Source organism: Scyliorhinus torazame, chromosome 13 (genome assembly GCF_047496885.1).
Source record: "Scyliorhinus torazame isolate Kashiwa2021f chromosome 13, sScyTor2.1, whole genome shotgun sequence".
NCBI lineage: Eukaryota > Metazoa > Chordata > Chondrichthyes > Carcharhiniformes > Scyliorhinidae > Scyliorhinus > Scyliorhinus torazame.
This window is the reverse complement of record NC_092719.1, coordinates 163,886,731-163,911,769: the sequence shown is the minus strand read 5'-3', so window position 1 is coordinate 163,911,769 and position 25,039 is coordinate 163,886,731. Positions and strand designations below refer to the sequence as shown.

The 25,039-nt window shown below is 44.3% G+C and overlaps 1 protein-coding gene across 9 annotated transcripts; it reads left to right on the top strand.

Annotated features, from left to right (window-relative positions):
* The first annotated feature begins 286 nt into the window (after positions 1–286).
* Positions 287–22,675, top strand: cep15 (centrosomal protein 15). 9 transcript variants are annotated; one of them, XM_072472361.1, is made up of 6 exons: positions 1,192–1,320; positions 11,752–11,853; positions 11,940–11,974; positions 12,497–12,620; positions 20,735–20,809; positions 22,135–22,675. In XM_072472361.1, exons 4-6 carry the CDS (start codon positions 12,513–12,515, stop codon positions 22,369–22,371), a joined length of 420 nt encoding a protein of 139 aa, XP_072328462.1. In that variant the 5' UTR covers positions 1,192–1,320; positions 11,752–11,853; positions 11,940–11,974; positions 12,497–12,512; the 3' UTR covers positions 22,372–22,675. The 9 variants fall into 9 exon arrangements, with proteins under 9 accessions (XP_072328458.1, XP_072328459.1, XP_072328460.1 ...); XM_072472357.1 differs by lacking the exons at positions 11,752–11,853; positions 11,940–11,974 and adding an exon at positions 287–417; XM_072472358.1 differs by lacking the exons at positions 11,752–11,853; positions 11,940–11,974 and adding an exon at positions 470–644.
* The last annotated feature ends 2,364 nt before the right edge of the window (positions 22,676–25,039 follow it).

The following is a 25,039-nucleotide window of genomic DNA, read 5'->3' as shown; positions in this document are numbered from 1 at the left end:
AATTACAATTACTAATGGTTGTAATTAAAGTTTCTCTTGTTTCAGGAAATCTTTCTTCCACCTTTCGATTCCTTATTTTCCTGCTCACGGGTGGCCTCGTAGCTTATGGAAATTTTCACATAGCAGCAGTTTATGTTGTTTTATTTATCTTGTGCAAAACCAGAAACAAATATACTCAGTTACAGGCTGTCCAACTGTCATGAGGTAAATATAATAACATGTGCAGATGTCAAAAGATCAGACGTGGCATCATCGCATATCACATGGTCAGGCTATCCCATGATAAAACCTCCAGGAATGCCTCCCAAACAGAGTTAGAGTTGGCAATCCCACTCTTGGTTGTGATTATTTACTAATTTTACAATGTTTGCGGTGTACTTAAACCAAGAGATTGCAGCTGTTCAAGAGAGCCGAGCAGCAAGTCACATATTTCAACCCTCTTCTGCTGGATTTGGTGTTTAAATAGCAAATCTCTCTGCCAAGTGCAGCAATTTGCCGCCGTGGAAAAGCGCATCTGGATTGTGAACCTTCTCCTCAGGGTCGAGCATGTCATTATCTCTGCCGCCCGGCTGGCTGAGCACAACCGAGTTCAGAGGCAGCACCTTACCGGGGGAGAAGGGAAAGGACTGAAACAGAATTAAAGTGTAAACCAGCGAGTGTGACTGGAGCTGCTTTTACCGGTCTTGAGCTGCCACCTAGGGGTTGCCATGGCGACGGATCCCCTGTGGTGCTAGAATTCTGTGCGCGGGCCCGCCGCCGCTGGGCCCTTCCCCCCCCCCCCCCCCCCCCGGCGGGCGAGGCCAGGATCCGCCGCCGCTGGGCCCCTTCCCCCGGCGGGCGAGGCCAGGATCCGCCGTCACTGGGCCCCTTCCCCCGGCGGGCGAGGCCAGGATCCGCCGTCACTGGGCCCCTGCCCCCGGCAGGCCGGGCCGAGTGCGATAGGCGGGGTGGAGTTTGCATGGTAAGGGTCGGCTCGCAACTTGGAGCATGGCGATAAATAAAACAACATAAACTGCTTCCTTCTTAGACTCACTTTACATTTGTCGGTTTAACGGAACTGTTTAATCGTTTATAAACCAGGGATTATCCGGCCTTGGTCTGCGGGGGGGGGGGGGGGGGGGGGGGCAGATCCAGGCTGTCAAGAACCAAGTGAAAGCTTGGCATTAACTGCTCCTGTTTTGTTTACACCAGTAGATAACATTTCAGAGATTCATCAATAAAGAGTTGGCTTACTTTCAACACAAGAAAACACAAACTTCATGAAATGAAAATGTCTTATTTAGCCCATGAAGTTGAACTGAGCAAGCGTCATGAAGAAATGTAAGTGAATTAAGGTAAACTTAGGTTCTCCTTGTACCTTGGGGGTAGTTCAAAGGAACAGGAACAGGTATTTGAGCCCTCCAAGCCTGCGCCGATCATGGCGCCTGTCTAAACTAAAACCTTCTGCACTTCGGGGGTCTATTCTCATCATATTCATGTATTTGCCAAGATGCCTCCTAAACATCGCTATTGTATCCGCAACCACCACCTCCCCCGGCAGTGGGTTCTAGGCACTCGCCACCCTCTCTGTAAAAAAAAAAACTTGTCTTACACATCTCAACCTCTAAACTTTTCACCTTGCATCTTAATTCCACCTCTAAACTTTCCTCCTTACATCTTAAACCTATGCCTCCTAGTAATTGACTTTCTCACCCTGGGAAAAAGCATCTGACTATCCACTCTGTCCATGCCATTCAATTTTGTTAACCTCTATTAGGTCGCCCCCTCAACCTAGGTTTCCGTGAAAACAATCAGAGTTTATCCAACCTCTTCACATCGCTAATACCCTGCAGACCAGGTAACATCCTGCTAAACCTCTCCTGTACCCTCTCCAAAGCATCCACATCCTTCTGGTAGTGTGGCGACCAGAATTGTACACCATATTCTAAATAATAATGTATTGGTGTCAAAGTAGACTTAGATTAACACTGCAATGAGGTTACTGTGAAAATCCCCTAGATGCCACGCTACCGCACCTGTTCAGGTAAACTGAGGGAGAATTCAGAATGTCCAATTCATCTAACAACCAAATTTTCCGGGACTTGTGGGAGGAAACCAGAGGAAACCTATGCAGCCACAGGGAGAACATGCAGACTTTGCACAGTGACCCAACCAGGAATCGAACCTGGGTCCCTGGTGCTGTGAAGCAGCAGTGCTAGCTACTGTGCCTCCCATTGTGGCCTAACTAAGGTTCTGGAAAGCTGCAGCATGACTTGCCAATTTTTATACTCCATAGAGTATAGGGCAGTTCTATAGGGCAGCACGGTAGCATTGTGGATAGCACAATTGCTTCACAGCTCCAGGGTCCCAGGTTCGATTCCGGCATGGCTCACTGTCTGTGCGGAGTCTGCACATCCTCCCCGTGTGTGCGTGGGTTTCCTCCGGGTGCTCCGGTTTCCTCCCACAGTCCAAAGATGTGCAGGTTAGGTGGATTGGCCATGCTAAAATTGCCCTTTGTGTCCAAAATTGCCCATAGTGTTGGGTGGAGTTGCTGGTTTATGGGGATAGGGTGGAGTTTCATAGAATTCATGATTATCATAGAATTTACAGTGCAGAAGGAGGCCATTCGGCCCATCGAGTCTGCACCGGCTCTTGGAAAGAGCACCCTACCCAAGGTCAACACCTCCACCCTGTCCCCATAACCCATAAACCCCACCCAACACTAAGGGCAACCCGGAGTTGTGGATCTTGGGTAGGTTGCTCTTTCCAAGAGCCGGTGCAGACTCGATGGGCCGAATGGCCTCCTTCTGCACTGTAAATTCTATGATAGACAGTTGAAGGCAAGCATGCCGTATGCCTTTTTGCCTTCGTATCCACCTGCGTTGTCACTTTTCAGTGATCTGTGGACCTGTACACCTCAATCTCTGCCTGTCAATAAATCTTAAGTCTTTGGCTTAATAAGTAGTTGCTGTCATTTAAGTTTGATTTTTTTTTTGGTTACAAACCTGAATCGTTAACTCTTTCTGTCTCCTCAGATGCTGCCTGACCTGAGTGTGTCCAGCACTTTTGTTTTTATTTCAGAATTCCAGCAGAAACTGTACTTTGCTTTTCTATTGGTGCAGTTGTGAGCAAACCAGTTTGCTTTTCTATTGGTGCAGTTGTGAGCAAACCAGTTTGTCAGACTTTCTTATTTTTTAAGGGTTGTGCACATTCCTCTCATTGTGAACTTGCGTGGTGGAGAATTTGCTGTGAATTATCTAATATTTTTCTCTGCCTATCTTGTATCATCTGGCACCCCAGTGAACTTCATACTATCTATTCAATTAATTTTTCATCACCGGTGCTTTCAAATGCAGTTCTATTGGCAATTGCTTATACTAAACAAACCAAATTAAGTGTGAATTTCTTTTTCTTTTAAAATGGTTATACAAATGGTGCATGAGTTGTTCTTCAGAAGAATTAATAACAAGACAATATAAATTATTCAAATATATATAACCCTCCCCAGAGGGGAAATGTATTCAACCACCATTATGGATCAGATATATAATTGCCTTTGGACATATTGGGAATACAAAAATACATTTCTACACCATCAATTTAAAAAAAAAGTTAAATACAGTAAACAGTTGCATAGATGCTAGACCACTGATTAATGTGGTCACAGTTATATTCACCACAAATATCATCCATGAATAGTAGCACAATGGTTGTGATGTATCAGGGAATATGATCCCAGATTTAAAAACTGATATTAAAGCTATTCTATTACCTATGGTTTTTGTCAACATCAGCTTCGTAGAAATGGCCAAAATTTGCAGTCAAGATAATGGCAAGGCTAATGGTGCACTCTGTTATTTATGGGTAAAAGGCACAACAACCTACAGTGGGGAGCAGACACGCAGTCGAAATGCGAATATCCAAAAGTTGTTAGCTGAGTTGCGTTGATCCACTTCTAACTTTCTGAAACTGGCATCTTGCCTTTAGCCTCCTCTTTTAAGAACTTGCTATATTTTCTCATTAAACGTGTCACAGAAAATTAAGTCTTGTGATTATAAGCATAAGTAGCTTACTAACAATTAGTGATCACCCCTTGTACCTATGGACTAGCCTCTAGTAATTGTTGCACATGGAGAACTAAATCCCATTCTCCACAGAAATCATACCGATTTGTATTTCTCTGACTCAAAATGAATGACTTCATAATTCCCCACATCAAACTCACATCTGCTATAGTTTTGCTTATTTACTTTGCTGTGTCACGTTGTCACTTTATAACTTCCTTCTCCAATCCACACAATGTATTGTACCTCCTAATGCCACTGCAAACTTGACCCATTTCCTTCCAAGTCACATTTTGCTGTAAAAATAACTTGACCCCAGCAACAACTCAACCAGTATTTGCATAGAAATCTGACAGCAACTCCCAGGTACCCGATGTAGAAGATTGTAGTTTAGTCGGGCAGTATGGTCGGCACGGGCTTGGAGGGCCGAAGGGCCTGTTCCTGTGCTGTACATTTCTTTGTTTGTTTTTTGTATGCACAGTTAAATGTGGAAATCTAGAAGCTGATGTTTGAGATGCTGGTAGCATTCGTTTCTTGGTCAGACTTAAAAATAGCCCATAAGTATGTGATGAAAAGCTGCATATCGATCCCTGGCAAATTCAATTAGTCGCATCCTGCCAATCTGATGAGTCCTCTGCGGAGTCCTTTGCACTCTATCTCCTTCCTCCCAACCATTGCAGAAAGAGAAAATAAAATAAAATATTTGTAGAAAATTTAAATCGGTTTTGTAGTAGGGTAGACATGACATTGGAAATTTAATTGAGAAATATAAAATAGTGCACCTCGGTTGAACAAAAATGCAAAGACGACATGCAATAAATTCAGTTGGAGATATGGAAAGGGGCCTGGAGGTAACAGAAGATGCATAACGTTCAATATCTAAACATTGTGACAAAACCAATAGAGTACAGTGTGAGGTTATGCAGATACTTTATATTACACTGGTTAGAATACACTTTGGGCATTGTGATCAATTCAAATGTACAACAACAAAAAAAGCAACAAGACTGCTTCTAAATGGAATGAGGATTAATGACAAATATATGTTCGAGAAGTTCCAGTTTTTCTGAAAGGAGCCCAAATTCCCATGTAATTAGCATCTCTTCTGCCATAGGCCTGCTTGACTTGTGGTGAAAAGGCAGAGAGTTTTTGCCCAGATACATTGGGATGCCCAAAAATATAGTTGGAATCTAAAATGGACTGGGGCAACATCCTGGAACTCCCTCCCTAACAGCACATTGGGTGTACCTACACCACAAGGACTGCAGCGGTTCAAGAAGGCAACTCACCACCACCTTCTGAAGGGCAATTAGGGATGTGCAATAAATGCTGGCCTAACCAGCGACGCCCACATCCCGTAAATGAATAATACCGTAAATGAATAATACAAAAATAGGAGTAGGACATTTGACCCTTTGAGCCTGCTCTGTCATTCATAAGATCATGGCTGAACTTGGGCCTCGGCTGCTTCTTCCCAGACTATCCTCATATCTCTTGATTCCCTTAGTAATCAAAATCTAACCATCTCCGACTTGAATATGCCCAGCGAATGAACATCCATATCTCTCTGGAATAGAGTTCCTCTTAAGTTCGCAACTCTTAGTCAAGACTTTTCCTCTTATCTTGGTTCTAAATGGTTGACCCCTTATTCTATACTCCCCAGCCAGGGGACGCATCCTTCCAGCATCTATGCTGTGAAGCCCCTTAACAATGTTATGTTTCAATGAAATCACCCCTCGATCTAAACTTTAGGGAATGTAGGCCGGGTCTACTTGACCTCTCCTCATAAGATTAACGCCTCATCTCAGGAATCAGCCTGGAAACTTTGTTACACTCCTTGGGTTACCCAAACTGGACATAGTGAGACTGCACCTGGTGCACTAAGGTCCTATATAATTACAGAAATACATCTTTACTTTTTTACTCCAATCCCTTTGTAATAAAGGCAAATATATAATTTGCTTTCCTAATTGCTTGCTATACCTGCTTGTTAACTTTCTGTGATTCGTGCCAAGGACACTGGATCCTTCTTAAAAGTCAATATTTCCCTTTTTCTGCATTTAAGAAATTTTCTGCTTTTTCTATTTAGATAAAATGGATAACCCTCACATTTCTCCACATTATTTAATCTGCCGTGTTCTTGCTTATTCATTGAACTTGTGAATATCCTTTTGCAACCGCTGTGAACTCTCCCCACTGTTTACTTTCCCACATAACTTTGTATCGTCCGAAAATCTGGATGTATTGCACTCAATCTCTTCATTTACATAATTGATATAGGGCGCGACTCCCCAGAAAGATTTCGAGTGTGGTAGCGAGTGGGAATTGGCACGTGCTTCCCAATGCTCGGCCTAGCGACGCTGACAGCAGAATTCAATGTTAATTGATCCGCTTTAATGAGGCCCCGCGGGCTTCTCAGTGCAAATGAAGGCTCGCCGGCCGATTCAGCAGGACCGCACTCGCCAGTCCCCCGCTAACAAGGTCGAGCAGCACTTAAACAACTCTTGGCACAGCCAACCCCAGTCAGCTCCCAACCAGGGTGCCGAGAAGAACGGCCCCAAGATTCGGTCCCAAGCCAGGCGGGATGTCCTGTTCCCCCAAAAGTCCCAGAGGGTGAGCCACAGGGCAGCCACTGCTGCCTAGAATGAGGTGGCAGCGGTAAGCTCTGGGAGCGTGACCAGGAGGACTGGCCTCCAGTGCTGAATGAAGATCAATGACCTACACCGGGCAGCACGGGTGAGTAGACACCAATGCAATCACCTCCCCCGATACCTTTCTGCCCCACGCGAGAATCCATGTGGCTCACAATCCTCCCTTCACTTCTCCTCTCCCTTTAACCATCTCCCACCCCCCCTTGCCCCCAACCCTTCCTTCAGTGTGGCGAATGATGCCCTCTTTTTCTCTCCGCAGGAGAAGATCTCGCACAATCGTCAGGAGAGGGCCCAGACCGGCGGCGGGGTGTCGGACTTCAGACCACCTTTGAGGAACTGGCCCTGGAGATGACGGGGATGGCTGAGGACAGAACGGTCACCAACGCAGAGGTTGGCGGAAGTGGCAGAGGTGAGGAACCACCTGGCCCCACTCGGAAGACGTGGGTTGTTATTGCCTCACTGACTGACCCATCCCTCCCACTGACCACATGTCCATTCTCCCACAGATCCTCCAGCCGACGATGACGGACGATCCCGGGCGGCACCCTCTTCAGCCTTCTGTGACAACACTTCGGAAGAGAGCTCCGAGGAAGATGCGATCGATGTGTCACATCTGTCATCCCGACCCTCCACCTGCGCAGATACACTTACCTCGGTGGGAAACGTTTGTCAGGCTTTGGAGCACAATCTGGTGAGGACCACACAACTGCTGATGCACATCAGGTGGAGGTGGAGCAGGAACTCCCAGGCGAGACAGCAGTCTGAGGTCTGCTAGATCCCAGGACCCAGCTGGGTCACAACCTGATGCTGAGCCTCTGGTACACGGTTACCTGGAGCTGATGGAGATGTTGGGTGTCGTCAGGAAATTTGGAGGAAGGTGTCAGCGAGACTCCAGCAGGTCCATAGCGGATTGGAGGAGTCTCAGAGACGACGGACACAGGAGATGTCACTGGCAATGCATGGCACCGAGGCCAATGAAGAGACCACAGTGGAGGGCCTGGTGCACGATGTTGGTAGCAATAGTGAAGGTGTTCAAGGCGTCGCAGTCGGTGATGGCCATGGATGTGTGTCTTGGCAGAATGTCCGACTCGCTGGAGAATGTTACCCAGTACCAGGCTGACCTTGAGGAGATGCTGTGGGACATGTCCCGCTCTCAGGTTTGAATGGCCGAGGCACTGTCGAGCTTGTCCCAGTCGCAGATGGGCATTGCTGAAGCGCTGCAGAGTATGGCCCAATTACTGAGGAGCATCACCAAAGGCGTCGACACCTTGGTGCACACTTTGAGGAGCCGCCAGGGCTGGAAGGTCCAGGTGATGCAGGGGAGCCAGGGTCAAACCAGCGACTCCCCTGTCCCAAGGTGAATCCTAGTGCCTTATGAGCATCGACTGGGAGGAGGGGGCACTGGGTGCCAACCTGGGCCCATGCCATGAATTAGCAACAGTGGCCACCAGCTTCCCCCGAGTTCCACCCCGCTGATGAAGCCACGTCTTGACGTCAGCACATGGGTCAGGGCGGCACGGCTGTGCATGTGCTGTCGACAAGTGCGCCGGGGCCTTCCGGCCCCAGAGGACACCCGCCAGGGGCATTGAAGGCCATTGGACGTGGTGAAGAGTTGGCTGCCTCCACCTCAGATGTGCGTCCTGGGGAGACACCTAGAAGTAACGGAAGAGTTAAGAAGGCCAAGGGGTTCACTTGGGGTACCGAGAGAGAGGTCGGGGGTGAGGGGGCGAAGGTGTTGGGGAGAGTGGTGCGGGACCATCTTGTGAGTGGGGAATTATATGACATTTGTGGCATATTTAAAAACACTTGAGCAAAACCAGTATGACGCCTCTGTCACTTTCCTCCACAATGTGAGCCAACCTACGAATCCTACGCCCATCTCTCCAGACACCCCCCCCCCCCCCCCTCCTTGGCACACTGCGTGCAGGTGATGGGTGTGAACGAGCACTCAGCAGACAGGCAGGGGTCAGACTGGCATAGATTGAGGAGCACTGGCGCTCAGCTTGCTGCGAGTTATCATCACCCTCTGCCCTCGACAGTGACCCGCTGACAGTGCCGACGCAGACCCAGCACCCTGGAGTGATGTAACACATAACTACACCCCCCCCCCCCCTCCATTTCCCACCTTACAAGGGTAAGGCATCAAAGCTGGATCAGGCCACATCCTATGCGAAGCAGGCGAGTATGAGGACCTCCCGGCTTGCCGGACCCTCGCTTGTCCTGTAACCTCTGGCTGGTCCTCCGGTTCCTCCCTGAGATCGTCCTCCAGTCCCTGCTGGTCGAGGGCTGCCTCATTATCCTCGTTCTCCTCGTCGGTTGGCACATGTTTCCTCATCCCCAACCTCCAGGACGTCGCCATGCTGCTGCGCCAGGTTGTGGAGGACACAACAGACCACCACAAAGTAGGCGACCCTCCGGGCGGTGTACTGAAGGGCACCCCTGGAACAGTCGAGGCATCGGAACTGCATTTTGACCAGACAGATTCACCGCTCAATGACAGCCCGAGTGGTCACATGGGCCTTGTTGTATTGGGTCTCCACTTCGGTCTCCTGCCTCTGCTGGTGTCATTAGCCAGGTCTTCAGTGGGTACCCCTTATCCCCTGAGAGCCAGTCGCCCATCCATTGATACTCCTCGAAGAGGTCTGGGATGACTGACTGCCCAGGGTGTAGCTGTCTCTGAGAAGCGTGCACCTGTGGTGGTTATGCACAGTCTGTATCTTCAGGGAGTGAAACCCCTTCTTGTTAACATAGGGCACTCCCAGATGGCCCGGTGAATGCAAGGTGACATATGTGCAGTCTATCAGCCCCTGGACCTGGGGCATCCCGGCGATGGTGGAGGATCCTGCTGCCCAGGCATCCTGTTGGACTTGGTCCATTTCAGAGTTTATGTAGGTTTCTGCCCAGGCAAACTGGGCATCCATGACCTGCCAGATGCACCTGTGGGCTGTGCCTGCGAAATGCCACACGGGTCCCACTCGGGCCCTGGAACGATCCCAAGGCGTAAAGGAACAGGGCTGTGGTGACCTTGATGGTCACCGGGGAGTGGGTACCCTCCTCCTCCATGTGGTACCAAGTCCGCGAGGACGTGGCACAGGTGACGCACCATCTCCTTGTTGAGGCGGAGCCTCCTGCGGCACACGCCCATCATCTATTCAGCGACACTTGGGCCTGCTGGGCAGCTGGGTCCTCGGGGTGTGGTGCAGGGTCTGGCACAAGGGCCATTTCCTTGAGCAACTGCAGATGCTGCTGCCGCCAACTCTGGTGTCTGACCGCTCGGTCTAGCAGCAGCACCACTAGGGCAAGTTCTGCGTGGTCCAAAATACCGTCCCTATCGTTCAGCATCTGTAAGGAATTGGGAGAGGGTGTTAGACTGACAAACAGCGGCTCACACCCCAGGACCCTGCATTCCCCCATTGATTCCCCCCTTTCCGGAACGCCCTGTCCATGTACTCCCGGCCGCAGACCCTGTACCCCAGGCACCCACACATAACGTCACCTGGAGTGGGCGCTGGTCCCCTGGGTGTTCAGGTGTTGGCTGCTGCATGTGTGGTGTTGCCTCCTGCAGTGTTCAGGCACAGTGTCCAGGCATCATGGTCTGATTGGGATGCTAGGCAATGATTCCCACATGCTACATGGCCCACCCACCCACGGGAATCCAGTTGGGTTGTGTGAAATGCTCACTTAACCACGATTGCCAATTCCTTACAAGCAATAGCCCTCATCCTCCAGGCCAGAGGCCTCGGCAGTTGGTGGGGCTTGTGGGTGGTCAGTGGGGCAGATGAGCAGGGACAGGGGTTGCCCCCAGAATGAGTCACACGATCCAGGGGTTCACATGGTGGTACTGCGCATGGTTGCCCCCACCCCAGTGTCTCCTTAGCCTCCCATGGCGGCCCAGCCTGCGGAAGGTCCCCCACCCCCCACCGAGCACTAAGGCGGCAAACCCAGCACCCCCGGAATCTTTGCCTTTGAGAAAAGATGGCTACTCACTACCTCGGCTCCCCACAGCAGCCCTTCTGCCAGGTTTACGTTTTTAAAAAGTAGTACTAATCAGCGCCTGCGTGACCACTTCTGGGGAGGCCATTGGATGTGGGATAGCTCATGTTAATTGTATGTAAATAGACCTTAAAGTGGTGATAATTGGTTTCTTGCCACGCTACGAGGAGAATCCGATTTCGCCTACAGCAGCTGGCTAGTTGCATCGCAAACTATTTGGCGTCTGGCACGGTTCCCGTTTTCAGCCTCCCGCTACTCACCAGCCTTGTTTCGCTCGAGCGAGAGCGCAACGAGGCCAGCGAACTGCGCCCATAGATTCTAAATACCTGAGTCCCTAACACTAATCCTTGCCTTGCCCGCCCCACTAGTTGCAGCCTGGCACCCAAAACAGCCTATTTATTCCAATTTAATATTTTCTTTCTATTAATGAAACCTCCGTTCATGCTAACATTTCTCATCCCACAGACCCTAATTTTGTGTAATAACCTCGTGTGTGACACCTTATTTATTGTTTTTTTAGAAAGAATCAAATATGCTACACCACTGTTTCATTCTTATCCACGCTACAAGTTATTACAACAAAAATAAATTTCATAAATTTGTGTTGGCTCTGCCCAATCATATTATGATTTGCTAAGAATCCTGTTATCATGTCCTTTAGAATGGATTCTAACACCTTCCCTGCTGTCAGGTTAACTGATCAATACAGCGGATACAAAAGTCTGAGGAAACACAGTGACCGATTCAAAAACAGCTTCTTCCCAGATTCATACCAGGTTCCTGAATGACCCTCTTATGGACTGAACTGATCTCTCCACGCATCTTCTCCACTGAGTAGTACTAAACTTTGTATGCTTCACCCGATGTCTATGTAGTTACATTGTGTATCTATCGTATATCCTATGTTTTTCATGTATGGAACGATCTGTCTGGACTATACGCAGAACAATACTTTTCACTGTACTTCGCTACACGTGACAATAAACCCAAGTCCAATAGTGAGTTACCTGTTTCCCTCTTCCTTTCTTGTCATGGGTTTATTTTCTCTCACTTCTGATCCACAGGTTGATCTAAAATCTAGGAATTCTGGAGGATCAACATCGAATGCATCAACTATTTCTAGCCACTACTTTTAAATCTCCAGGGTGTAGGCCATCAATTCCAGGGTATTTATTGGAATTTAGTCCCATTAATTTCTCCATTGCCATGTCTTTACCGGCACTAATATCCTTATGTTCATCATTTTCCCTAGACCCTTGGTTCCCCACTGATTCCAGAATGTTTTAAGTATTAATTTAATGTCTCTGCCATTTCCTTGCTTGCCATTAAACTTTTTCCTGTCATCACCTCTAAGGGTCTCACATTTATTCTTGCTAATCTTCCTTTTTACAGATCTATAGAAACTTTCAATCTGTTTTTATGGCCTAGTTCATTACACTCCTATCCTTCTTCCTTTCTTTATTGATTTCTTGTTGAATTTTAAAATCCTCCCAATCCTTAGGCTTACTACTCTATGGCAATGTTCCTTTTAATCTAATACTATCTTTAATTCTATCTTTTAATCTAAATACTATCTTTGATTCCTCTTGTGGACCAAGATTGGGGTTTTTGTTCCTTGAGTGAACGTATAATCAATGTGAAGTATGAATTAATTATTTAAAAGTTTGCCGTAATAACTTGAGAATCAGTAGATTGAGCTATTAGTCTTTTTTGCCATTGATTTCTCATTTTTCAAAAACATATTTTTGTTTGAAATTGTACATGAATCAGGAACAGTGCAATTTTGTGTTCCATTTTTGATTTCTCTAGACTCGGCCTGAGAACTATGCTGCTTCAGCAAATGGAAAACCAACTTGAAAGACAGATAAATGAGAAAAACCTGCAAGCAGTTGAATTTGAGTCAGCTAATGAAAGAAATGAATCAATTTTAAAAGTACGTAATTGTTGCCCAAGCCCTTGTTGTTTATTTTTGCCTATTTTTAAAATATGGGCAAAATTCTGAATCTGCTTGCTTCTATCGCACAAAGCTCATCAGCCTCACTTTTTTTGAAGAATTAAAATAACTCCTGCACGCACAAATTCAATGAGAAAATGCTTGTTAAAATATGAAGTATAGTTTAGGTCACAGGCATTGACTGGTGATTTTATTGCATATTCTTCACATTTCTATAACTTTGTACATAACTTCAAATCATTTGTTCTTTTTGCACTGCCATAGCCATATCATTGGATTTTATTTACCTTTTAAGCTGTTAATGCGGTCAGAAATGTTATTTCCTCCATCTGATGCAAGATTACTGTTAATGAATAAACATTTTATGTGTTTGTATATCAAATAATATTAGCAAAGTCCTTGACCTTTTGCCCTTAGTTCTTTGGAACATTCCTTATTTGTTCTGAGGTGAAAATATGTCAATTTAGGGAGATTATTAAGTCCATGGAGTAGGTGCAGAAATGATTCACAAAGATAGCAGAGATGAGACACGAGCAAAGACGGGAGAAACTTTTTTTCATTAGAAATAAAGAAGATTAAGAGGAGAGTTAATAAAGATATTCAAAATTCAGAAGTTTTGATAAATCGGGGGGTGGGGGGGGGGTCGAAGGGAGAGAAATTTCACTGGTCGGTGAGTTAAAGATTAGAGGGCATAAAGTGCATATGGGCAAGAAGTTCACTCCTGCAGATTCAATGTTGGCAGGTGCTGCCATAAATTTAAGTTTATTACCAAAGGAATAAAAAGAGAACGGGCACAGGTACAATAGCCTCCTGTGCAGTTAAAATTCTATAATACATAAAATCCTTTACAGTGCTCTTAACATATTTAATCCACAACCTCAAAGCTCCCTTAGTCTAACATTTATCATACAATTGTCTCACTTTTAATCACAACTAACTTATGTTACTTTTTTCATCTTTTACGAACTGGAGTGATTTAATTTTTAAAATTCTAATTTGCCCATTTTATTCCTTCTCTGGGAATATTTAAAGTATCTTGGTTCAGCCTACTGCCCTTACCCCATTACTGCTGCAATTCAGACTTCAATTTTGTGCTCAGCCTGTATATGACTGGTTTAGTTTGACTGGTTTATCAGCTTCAGTCTGTTTTGGTCCAGAATATTCAGTACCTCCAATGTACCAGCTCAGCCTTCGGTTGACTGAAGAAAAGAGTACTGAGGACCAGAATCTCAATCCAAGCCTACGATCGTAGTTTACTGTGCAGCAGTGATTCCTGCGCTACTTTTTGCTTTGGGGAACTCACAGTAGGCACCTCAAAACACTTGAGAAGTACCACCAGTGGTGTCTTTGCAAGATTCTCTTAATCTGGTGGCAAGAAAGCAGTTCAAATGCAGTGTCCTCTCCCAAGCCAACTTGCCCAGCATTGAGGCTCGAGTCACTCTAAACCAGCACCACTGGGTAGGACTTGTAGTTTGTATGTCTGACATTAGACTTCTAAAACAACTGCTCTGCTCCGAACTTGGCAGGTCCCCCAGAGGACGCCAGCAATGTCCTCCAAATATCTTTGAAGAAGTCAAACATACCCTGACTGGTGACTGACCAAAATGGAGAAGCCACCAAACACCAAATCGGGAGGCTTTGTAGGCGAAGAAAAGGCATCAAAGGCTGTCCATTAACCTCCAAACAACTCTTCTACCCAGCTCCTCAAACACCACCTGCCTCTGATGTGGCAGATGGCACACTGGACACTATCAGCCATTTGAGAGCCAATTGAATTAGAGTGGAAGCAAATCAACCTCCATCCCAAGTGACTTTTTGGATTTTGTGATGTCCTCCAACTTCATAACTGTGTCTGTACACCTCATGGACCTTTATTCTTATGAAAATACCTCCATCAGTGCATCCTTTAATATGTTCTCCTCAAACACATTCTAGACTTCACTCGCTTCACCTGTCTCCAATTTTGTTCATTGATACTTCATGCCAATTCCGCCCCATGTAAGTCATCATTATTCCACCTCTGAATTTAACTTTGGACTCCTTCTATTGCCTGATACAACCTTTTGTAAGTAGACCCGAATAACTTGCAACGTGTGTCCATTCATGTTTGCATTTTGTCTATTACTCTGGACCCAAGTCCAGCATTTCCATTTTTGATCTTTTTAATGCTTTCTCTTTTCCCCCCCTCAAATCTCTTCTATCATAATGCCTGATTTCACTTCTCCTGTCAAGGGTACTCTGCCCTCCCAATTCCCTTCCCCAACCTTTTCAGCACTCTCCAACTTTCCTCCTCTCGTGCTGCCATCTCAGGTTTGACTCCCTCTTGTTATCCTTGGTAATCTTCAAAGGGCTCATTGAAGCACTTGGCTCATTACAAGCATCAATGCCAATTGCCCCATTCCACTCTCTTGTCGACTTTCCTGACTATTGTGCCCGCTGGGGGCTAACCTTTCCAATCTTCTTCCTGTCCAACCATCTCTCATTTCTGGATAGTGCTTGGAGCACAAGCTTGAGTGAGTATGCAGTGTTATGGAATATTTTCCATTTGCCTGGATGAGTGCAGCTCCAACACTCCTCAAGAAACTTGACACCATTCAGTACAAAGCAGCCGCTTGATTGCTCCACCTTCCACAAACATTCAATCCCTCCACCACCGACGCACGGTGACAGCCGTATGTATCATCTGCAAGGTACACTGGAGTAACTCGCCAAGGTTCCTTAGACAGAACTTTCCAAACCCACGACCACTTATCATCCAGAAGGACAAGAACAGCAGATACCTGGAAACCCCCACCACCTGGACTTCCCCTCCAAGTCACTCACCATCCTGACTTGGAAATATATTGCCGTTCCTTCACTGTTGCTGGGGCAAGATCCTGGAGCTTCTTCCCTAACAACACAGTGGGTGTACCTACTCCGACTGTAGCGGTTAAAGAAGGCTACTCACCACCACCTTCAGAAGGGCAACTTGGGATGGGCAATAAATACTGGCCTAACCAGTGACACCCACATCCCGTAAATGAATTTAAAAATAGAATTTTTAAAAATCCATGGACAAATCCATTTCTAATCTACATTCTGCCCTTGGTAATATCATCTGAAAGGAACGGTTGCAGGACATTCTGGAGAGGGTGGGCGAACAGCCAGTGGTTGTGGTACACATCCATACCAATGACATAGGTTTAAAAAAAAGGGATGAGGTCCTAAAAGCAGAATATAGGAAGTTAGGAAGAAAATTGAGAAGTCGGACCTCTAAGGTAGTGTTCTCAGGATTACAACCAGTGCCACGTGCTAGTCAGAGCAGAAATAGCAGGATATATCGGATAAATACATGGCTGAAGAGATGGTGTGAGGGGAAGGGTTTCAGATTCCAGGGATATTGGGACCGGTTCTGGGGGAGGTGGGACCAGTACAAACTGGACGGGTTACACCTGGGCAGGACCGGGACTGATGTCCTAGGGGGCCCATTTGCTAGAGTGGTTGGGGAGGGTTTAAACTAATATATGGCAGGGGAATGAGAGCCTATGCAAGGAGTCAGGAGGAAACAAGGACAAACACAAAAGACGGGAATAAGAAAAGTGATGGGCAGATAATCCGAGAGCCAGGGCCACAGTGAAAAATATTGGGAGCAGGACTAGTAATGTTAAAAAGACAAGCTTTAAGTCTTTGTGCTTTAACACACGGAGCATTCACAATAAAATGGATGAACCCATCGCACAGATAGATGCTTCACAGCACCAGGGTCCCTAGTTCGATTCCCGGCTTGGGTCACTGTTTGTGCGGAGTCTGCACGTTCTTCCCGTGTCTGCGTGGGTTTCCTCTGGGTGCTCCGGTTTCCTCCCACAAGTCCCGAAAGACGTGCTGTTAGGTGAATTGGTATTCTGAATTCTCCCTCTGTACCTGAACAGGCGCCGGAATGTGGCGACTAGGGGATTTTCACAGTAACTTCGTTGCAGTGTTAATGTAAGCCTACTTGTGACAATAAAGATTATTATTATTATTATTATTAGAATGGGTATGACATCGTCGGGATTACAGAGACATGGCTGCAGGGTGACCAGTGATGGGAACTGAATGTCCAGGGGTACTCTGTATTGAGAAAAGACAGAAAAAAAGGACAAGGCGGTGGGGTTGAATTGCTGGTTAAGGAGGAAATTAACACAGTAGTGAGGAGGAAGACATTAGCTCCGACAATGTGGAATCTGTATGGGTAGAACTGAGAAACAGCAAGAGGCAAAAAGCATTTGTGGGAGTCATATATAGACCAGCAAACTGTAGTGATATTGTTTGGAATGGCATTAAACAGGAAATTAGAGATGCATGTGTTAAAGGAACAAGTGTAATTATGAGTGATTAAAATGAGCCACAATATCACAGGAGAATCCCTGGAGTGTATGCAGGATGGTTTTTTGGATCAATATGTTGAGCCAACTAGAGAACAGGCCATTCTAGATTGGGTACTGTGTAATGAGAACGGAATCATTGGCAATCTAGTGCGTGACCCCTTGGGGATGAGTGACCACAATATGATAGAATTTTTCATCAAGATGGAGAGTGACGTCGTTGATTCTGACACGCGGGCCCTGAATCTTAACAAAGGAAACTATGATAAAATGGGGCTTGAGTTAGCTATGATCAATTGGGGAATGTTACTAAAGGGATGGCAGGGGATAGACAATGGCAAACATTCAAAGAGCACATGGAGAAACTGCAACAATTATTTATTCCTGTCTGGCACAAAAGTAAAATGGGTAAGGTCATAAATCCATGGTTTACAAAGGAAATTAGGGATAATATTCGATCCAAGAAAGTAGCATCTAAATTGGCCAAGGAAAAATAACAGGTCTGAGGTTTGGGAACTGTTTCGAATTCAGCAAAGAAGGACTAAGGGATTGATTAAGAAGGGGAAAATATACGAAAGTAAGCTTGCAGGGAATGGGCTTTAGAGTGGTTTCACAGGTCAGCGCAACATCGGGGGCTGAAGGGCCTATTGTGCACTGTAATGTTCTATGTAACATAAAAACTGACTCCAAACGTTTCTATAGGTATGTGAAAAGAAAAAGATTGGTGAATAAAAATGTAGGTCCCTTAAAGTCAGAAGCAGGGGAATGTATTATGGGGGACAAGGAAATGGCTGAGCGACTAAATACATACTTTGGTTTGGTCTTCACAAATGAAGACACAAATAAAACATCAGAAATGTTGGGGAATGCAGGGTTTCGTGAGAAGGGGGAACTGAAGGTGATCAATATCAGTCGAGAAATGGTGTTGGGGAAATTGATGGGATTAAAGGCTGATAAATCCTCAGGGCCTGAAGGAGGTGGCGCTAGAAATAATGGATGCATTGATGGTCATCTTCCAGGATTCCATCGACTCTGGAACAGTTCCTGCAGATTGAAGGGTGGTTAATGTAACTCCACTATTTAATAAGGGAGGTCGAGAGAAAGCAGGGAGTTATTTATAGTGGGGAAAATTCTAGAATCCATTATCAAAGATTTTGTAGCAGAGCACTTAGAAAACAGTGGCGGGGTCAGACAGAGTCAGCATGGATTTATGAAGGGGAAATCATGCTTGACAAATCTACTGGAATTCTTCGAGGATGTTACTGGTAGAATTGATGAAGGGGTGAGTGGATGTGGTGAGTCTGTGGAATTCATTAACACAGGAAGCAATCGAGTCCAAAACATTGTGTGGTTTCAAGAAGCACTTAGGGCAAAGGGGATCAAAGGATATGTGAGAAAGCGGGATTAGACTATTGAGTTGGATGATCAGCCATTATCATAATGAATGGCAAAGTGGGCTTGGAAGAGCCAAATGGCATCCTCCTGCTCCTATATTGTCTATGTTTCTATGATATTGTTAGTTTTCACATGACAATGATGGCACCCGGCTCTACCTCGCCACCAGTGATCTTTTTTTTTTCTGTTGTGCACAGCCTATTCATTTAAATGCACAATTCTTTGCCCAACCTCACATCATGGTATCTTAAAGGACACGACTTCTGCACAGTACCATCTGGTAGCAGTGCAGCCAAGCATTCTAGGAGAATTGCTGCCATGTTTCTGAACTCCCCTGTTGCTAAATTAGCAGGTTTCTTTTGTGATGTACAGTACTAGATGAACAGAAATGTCCTCCAATTAAATTTGGGAAGACTGAAGCCATTATCGTCAATTCCCAGCACAAACTTCATTCACTAGCTACCCCCTGACGACTGTCTGTGATTAAATCAGGCTGTTTTCAATTTTGATGTCACATTTGACTCAGAAGTGAGCTTCTGACAACATATCCGTGTCAGCATAAAGACCATCTATTTCCATAACATCGTCCGACTCTGCCTCTGTTTCAGCTTGTCTGCTGCTGACCTAGGCCTTTGTCAATTCAAGGTTTGGCTATTCCTATGCATTCCTGGTCAGCCTCCAACATTCTACCCTCTGTAATCTTGAGGTCATCTAAAACTTAGCTGTCCATGTCCTTACTTGCACCAAGCCCTATTCGCCCATCTCCCTGTGCTCACACTGAGCTACATTTGCTCCCTGCCAAGCAAACCTTGACTTGAAAGTTTTCATCTTTTTTCTTTAAATCCCAACAAGGTCTTGCCGCTCCCAATCTCTGAAATCTCTTGTATCCTTACAACCTTTCAAGACATCAGTGCTTATCTAATTCTGCCATCCTGGAACACCCCCAATTTTAGTTGTTCTACCATTGATAGCTGTGCCCTCCTAAACTGCATGGTGGCACAGTGGTTAGCACTGCTGCTTCACAGCGCCAGGGACCCGGGTTAAATTCTGGCCTGGGTGACTGTTTGTGTGGAGTTTGCACGTTCTCCCCATGTCTGGGTGGGTTTCCTATGGGTGCTCTGGTTACCTCCCACAGTCCAAGGATGTGCAGGTTAGGTGGATTGGCCATACTAAATTGTCCCTTAGTGTCCGAAGGAGTGCAGGTTAGGTGGAGTTGCGGGGCGACAGGGATAGGGCGGGGAAGTGGGCCGAGGTAAGATGCTTTTTCAGAGGGTCGGTGCAGACCCAATGGGCCGAATGGCCTCCTTCTGCACTGTAGGGATTCTATGATAAATTTAGGGAACTCCTCCCATAAATCTCTCTGTCTCGCTAAGATAATCCTTTCAATTTATAACTTTGACCAAGCTTTTGGTCAACTCCCCCAATATGTGGCTTGATGTCAAATATTGCTTTGTGATGCACCTGAGAAGTGCCTTGGGATATTTTATTATTTTGAATATGCTGTGTAATACAAGTTGCTATAAGTAGGTATGGCACAGCAACGTTTTAGAGGGAGATTATGCCGCTAATTGCCTGAGAGAAACCTAGTGCTTGGGCAGTCAAAATGTTCTGGGTTACTTACCTGCTGGAAAATTACCTGGATCCTGCCAACTGCAGTTTATGCTCTGGCTTCTGGGTAAGCCACCTTCCCAAAACTGATTGGCTTCATCTTTCAATAAGTAATCGTGATCTGATGATATCATTACCACAGATTGCAATTATATCTCGGACATGTCACTTTCCCACCAGGCTAAAGACAGTAAGGATCTGCCAGGTAGATGACGGGGATCAAATGCGTATTATTTGTCGTTGCTTTCCTTTCTGGGCCAGGAGAAATGCTCTTTTAGGCAGCACGAGGAATGCCGCAGTGTCCCCTGCCACTCTCGCAAGACCTCTCCTGGGGATGCCGAGGGCAGCCGGATTCCTCTGGAGGATGTCAGCCACATGTTGGTGAGGCCTGGCAGTTAAAATATCTCACCTGCATAGTCTCCAACTATATGACCAAGCTGCTTTGGTATAAAGCATTTTTCCCAAAATGTCGGTGACCCCCCAACAACTCTTTAAGACCTTATGAAATATAGCTTCATTATGGGTAAGTCTAATACAAGGAACCAAATTTTGCACGGGCTAGGATCTACGAACTGTGCATTATCAGCCACAGTAATCAGATATGTGTTTGGAGGTTAAATTATTAGACCAGCTTTTAAATGAACATTTTAACTGTCATTATTAAAATCTGCATTTTCAAAGTGATAAAGCATGATGATTAAATGTTTTACTGAATTTTTGTTCATTAATGAGCGAATTATTTTGTAGGATTTGGAAGTAGCTGAAGATAAATTAAAAGTCGGGGCACGCACACATCTGCATCCTACTGTTCTTACTCTCAAGGTATATGTCCACTTTCTGTGTTTAGTATTATTGTTGCACCAGCATTTTAATTTGGCATACTAATTTTGAAAATATGAATCCTAAAATAATGAATGCAGAGGAGTGTGTATGCAGAGGAGTGTGTAGTGATTTTCTTGACCTGTAGTATAGTGCCCCCTAGTGGATGCGAGGAATAGTAAAGCTTGCAGGAGAAATCAAAAAATGTGACTTTTTTGAGGTGAAGACAAGATAAAATGGTATATTTTAACTTAAAAACCAGATCAGAAGCACATACTCGAGGTTCTGATACGTATCAGAATTCTAAATTTAAAAAAATCAAACTTGCTGTCTCAGTACTCTGCACACTACAAAGTGTAAGGAAAAAAGCATTGCATTCTGATTCAAGTCAAGAAAACCTGCTTTGCGGTTTTCTTCTGCAAATCAGCACTTGTCACTTTACAGACAGCGTGAGAAGGTACAAGGAGAGATGCAGGGGAGCAGATTGCCTTTGGATGGTATGAGAAACAGCAATGTGAACTTGAGGGGTAAAGATAACAAACAAACACGCTTCTCAAAAAAAATCCCTAATCCAAATCTGATCTTTTAATTTTATGAGCTTCTAAGTTTTGTAGACTTTAAAAATCATATCTATCATTTCTTCCCGTCTGTTAGAAAAAGAGAAACACAATGGTTTGAATGATACAGTGGTCATGTCACATTGGGCATTGAAAATGTCACGGCTATTTTAGAGCTAATAGGATGCCAGAACATATAAACACACCAATAGAATAACAAGTTAAAAAGAATGGGACTGAAACTTTAGAATGTATTGGTTTAGCCACATTGCAATACTGAATCAATTTTAGTGACCACACCATTAAAAAGTGAGGGGGGAATTGAGCCAAGATACCACCCTGAAATTTATTGTCTATCTTTTGTGGAGGCAACATCACTGTAGGGATTACACTGGATCACATGGAAGGCTACCAGTAGCATCTCAGGGCACTTAAGAATGGTGAATAAATGAAGTCTTGCCAAAATCCTCCACATCGCGAAGAGCTTTTAAAACAGTTGTCCCCTCTACACGGAGACATTGGTAAAACCTTAGAAGCAGATTGGCTACTCTATCTTTGGCTTATATGTAATAATAAATTATTTGTAAAAGGCTGAAAGGGAAAGGGAGGAAATAATGAGAAATATTAGCACATAAAAGCGCCACGTTTCTTTTAATTCTATTCTAATAATTAATTTGCTTTGTCTGCAAATGTGTTTGTAATGTTTGGGAGAATATAATTGACTTTAGAATTACAATTGCTATTTGTGAAGTTTCTGTTTGTTCTACCCAGATGAAATACTGGGCATCCGTTGAAGAACATCTGCCTAAATGGGAACAGTTTTTACTGGGGCAAACAAAGAGTCCTATTGAAGTGATGAATCCATGGCACAAAGAAGCACAGAAGCAAGAACTTTTCATTAAAAGCAGCAGTTTACCCTCTTCAGCATCAAATTTCAAGATGCCTCCTCAGTCTCCTCACTCAGAAAAACAAAAAGGAACAAAAGCTTATAAAAAAAGGATAACGTAGAAAGTGCTTCCATTAACAATTCAACTTTGGGAAGATTTGTTAGAAGATATTACTGTTAACTGAACAGATCATGTGATTTTTACCTGACAGTATAATGTTAATTTGACTGCTGAATGCTTTACTGCTTTCATAATTTGCAGCAGCAAATGTTTTTTTTTCTCTGTAAACTTCTAATACAGAATGATATAAAATCAATTCAGAGAAATCTATATCTGCATACAGTAAGTGTAATAGACCAAATCAGTGCAAAAGATCAGGTAATTTTAAGTGTAAATTACATCAAGCATAAAATGAGTTTCTGCAATATTGTACAGTGATTTTAAAATTATTTTGCTTGAAACCAGCCTGCTCTCACAACTGGTCACACCTCCAGATCAAAATAACAAGATGGCAAGTTTCCACTGATTAGAGGAAGCACTTCACAATTACCTTTTTTATTTAGGTGTTTTAAAAGTTTTTACATACTAGTTAATTTACTAAGAAACTGACTCATGGACATTAGTGTGATGAAACTAGTAACTGGTTCAGAGTTTTTTCAATTCACTTTCAGTGATTTTAAAATCAGATCACTCAAGAAGAGGGCACAATACCTATTAAAAGTGCCTATTATAAAATGATAAATCAACTTTTAGCTAAATGAAGAAAATTGTACTATGTTACAAAATCGAAGAAATTCGAAGAAAATAAACAATTACGATTATTCTGTTTAATGAAAGATTTTAACCTTGTGATTGTGCAAATACTTCAGGTGGAAACTTAAACCGTAACTTCACTTTTGGAACAACAATACAATTTCAAGCGCAGTTTCACCAGATTTCCTAATTGCAACCAAAGTGGTAACTCTACCCGTCAAAATTATCTAAATAAACAAATAATGAAATTATAAAATAGAAGCAAAATATTGCAGATGCAGGAAATCTGAAATAACAGAAAATGCTGGAAGAACTGCCAGATGTGCCGTGTTTTTCCAGCATTTTCTGTTTTTAATAATGCAATTGTAGTCAGGCCACTTGTTGTATAATGTAACATCCAGAAAAACACAGAATATCTGCACTTTTGTTTTGAATATTTGAATTTGTATTGAAACCCCCAAAGGCAGTGAAATACACCTTTCGGTAGTGCCAGCATCACGAACCATAATGTTTGTGAGTTTAGAATTGAACAATTCTCAGCTCCTTGGATGTTTAAAAAGCTATAGTGGATAAAAGTGAAAATCCCATCATGGATTTTTTGAATGTTTTCCTTTGTCAAATGTACCTGCTTGGTATCTTGGTAGGCTCTTGGAATGAGCCTATTTATAACTTTGCAAACCTGGTATATTTAACACATTTCAAGAAGAGATGGTGAACAGAATAACTATTTTTATTCATTCATGGGATGTGGGCTCCACTGGCCGGGCCAACATTTATTGCCCATCCCTCATTGCCCTTGAACTGAGTGGCTTGCTAAGCCATTTCAGAGGGCATTTAAGAGTTAACTACATTGCTGTGGATCTGGAATCACATGTAGGCTGGACCAGGTAAAGACAGCAGATTTCCTTCCCTAAAGAACATTTGTGAACCAGATGTTTTTTTTAACGATAATTACAATGGGTTCATGGTCATCAGTAGACTTCTAATTTCATATCTTTATTGAATAATGTTTAGAGATAAAAGCAATATATTTACACAAAAAAGCAGATGTTATCAATTACAAGGTATGACTATAAATGAGAACTGAAATGATCATTAGGTAAATGAACCAGCTGGCATGGACCACGCAGCATGGGAAATTGCCAGGCTATGTTTACTGAGCTAATCATTGCTGACGTGTTATTATTCGCCTCCGTGGATATTGGGAAAAGTAAACCAATGCTCTCAACTTTTCAGTGGCCAATGATACATGCTTGGAAGGACATTTGTGAATTTTAGGTTTGATTAGAATTGGTCTCTATGATGCTGCCAAATAGTTTAAGATCTAGGCTCGTTGTTAAAGAAGGAGCTCTTGGATAAGATAGCAGAGGCCTTCTAACAGCGGTGAAGCCATATTCCAGGACAAATCACATATCTTCATGTAACGAGCAACTTATGTGCATAACACCTTCAACGTAATAAAACATTCCGAATTGCTTCACAAGAGCAGCATTAGACAAAATAGGACACTGAGCCACATACAGTGATATTAGGTGAGATGAAAAAGCTTTGCCAAAAAGGTTAGTTTCAAGGTGTGTCTTCAAGGAGAAAAGTGAGGTAGAGAGACAAAGACATGGAGCTCCAGAGCTCGTACAAGGCAGCTGAAGGCCGGGAGATAAATTTTAATTGTAGTAATGGTTCCCTTGCTTGAAAGAGTTTGCTGTCAAACTAACTTCTTGGATGAGCGTGACATTAGGAGGGTGTTATAACCTGCCTGCTTACCACTGGCTGGGGACTAATGGCAATCCCACAATCCTTAGGGAGTATGAGCTTCCCCAATGGGGCGGGGGTGGGGGGGGGAGAAATCATTAGCAGATTTCCTGCATAAATATCGCTGGCCAGTTTGGAACCAGCTAGAGAGGAGTGAGCAGCAAGGGAGTTACTGCTGCTCCTGTTGTGCATATATATGTTATTGTAAATAAATGTTATTTCTTCCTATTCTACAACTCGTGCTGGATTCTTTGTGGCCCTCACAACACTGGCAATGAGGGTTAAAG

What these genes read in the sequence shown, in the direction of transcription:
- cep15 (XM_072472354.1), top strand. Translation starts at nt 11,792, where the DNA reads ATGCATCAACTATTTCTAGCCACTACTTTTAAATCTCCAGGGTGTAGG. An exon ending in GAAATGAATCAATTTTAAAA is followed by an intron (nt 12,621 to 20,734) that starts GTACGTAATTGT and finishes ATTATTTTGTAG; the next exon opens with GATTTGGAAGTAGCTGAAGA. An exon ending in CTACTGTTCTTACTCTCAAG is followed by an intron (nt 20,810 to 22,134) that starts GTATATGTCCAC and finishes TGTTCTACCCAG; the next exon opens with ATGAAATACTGGGCATCCGT.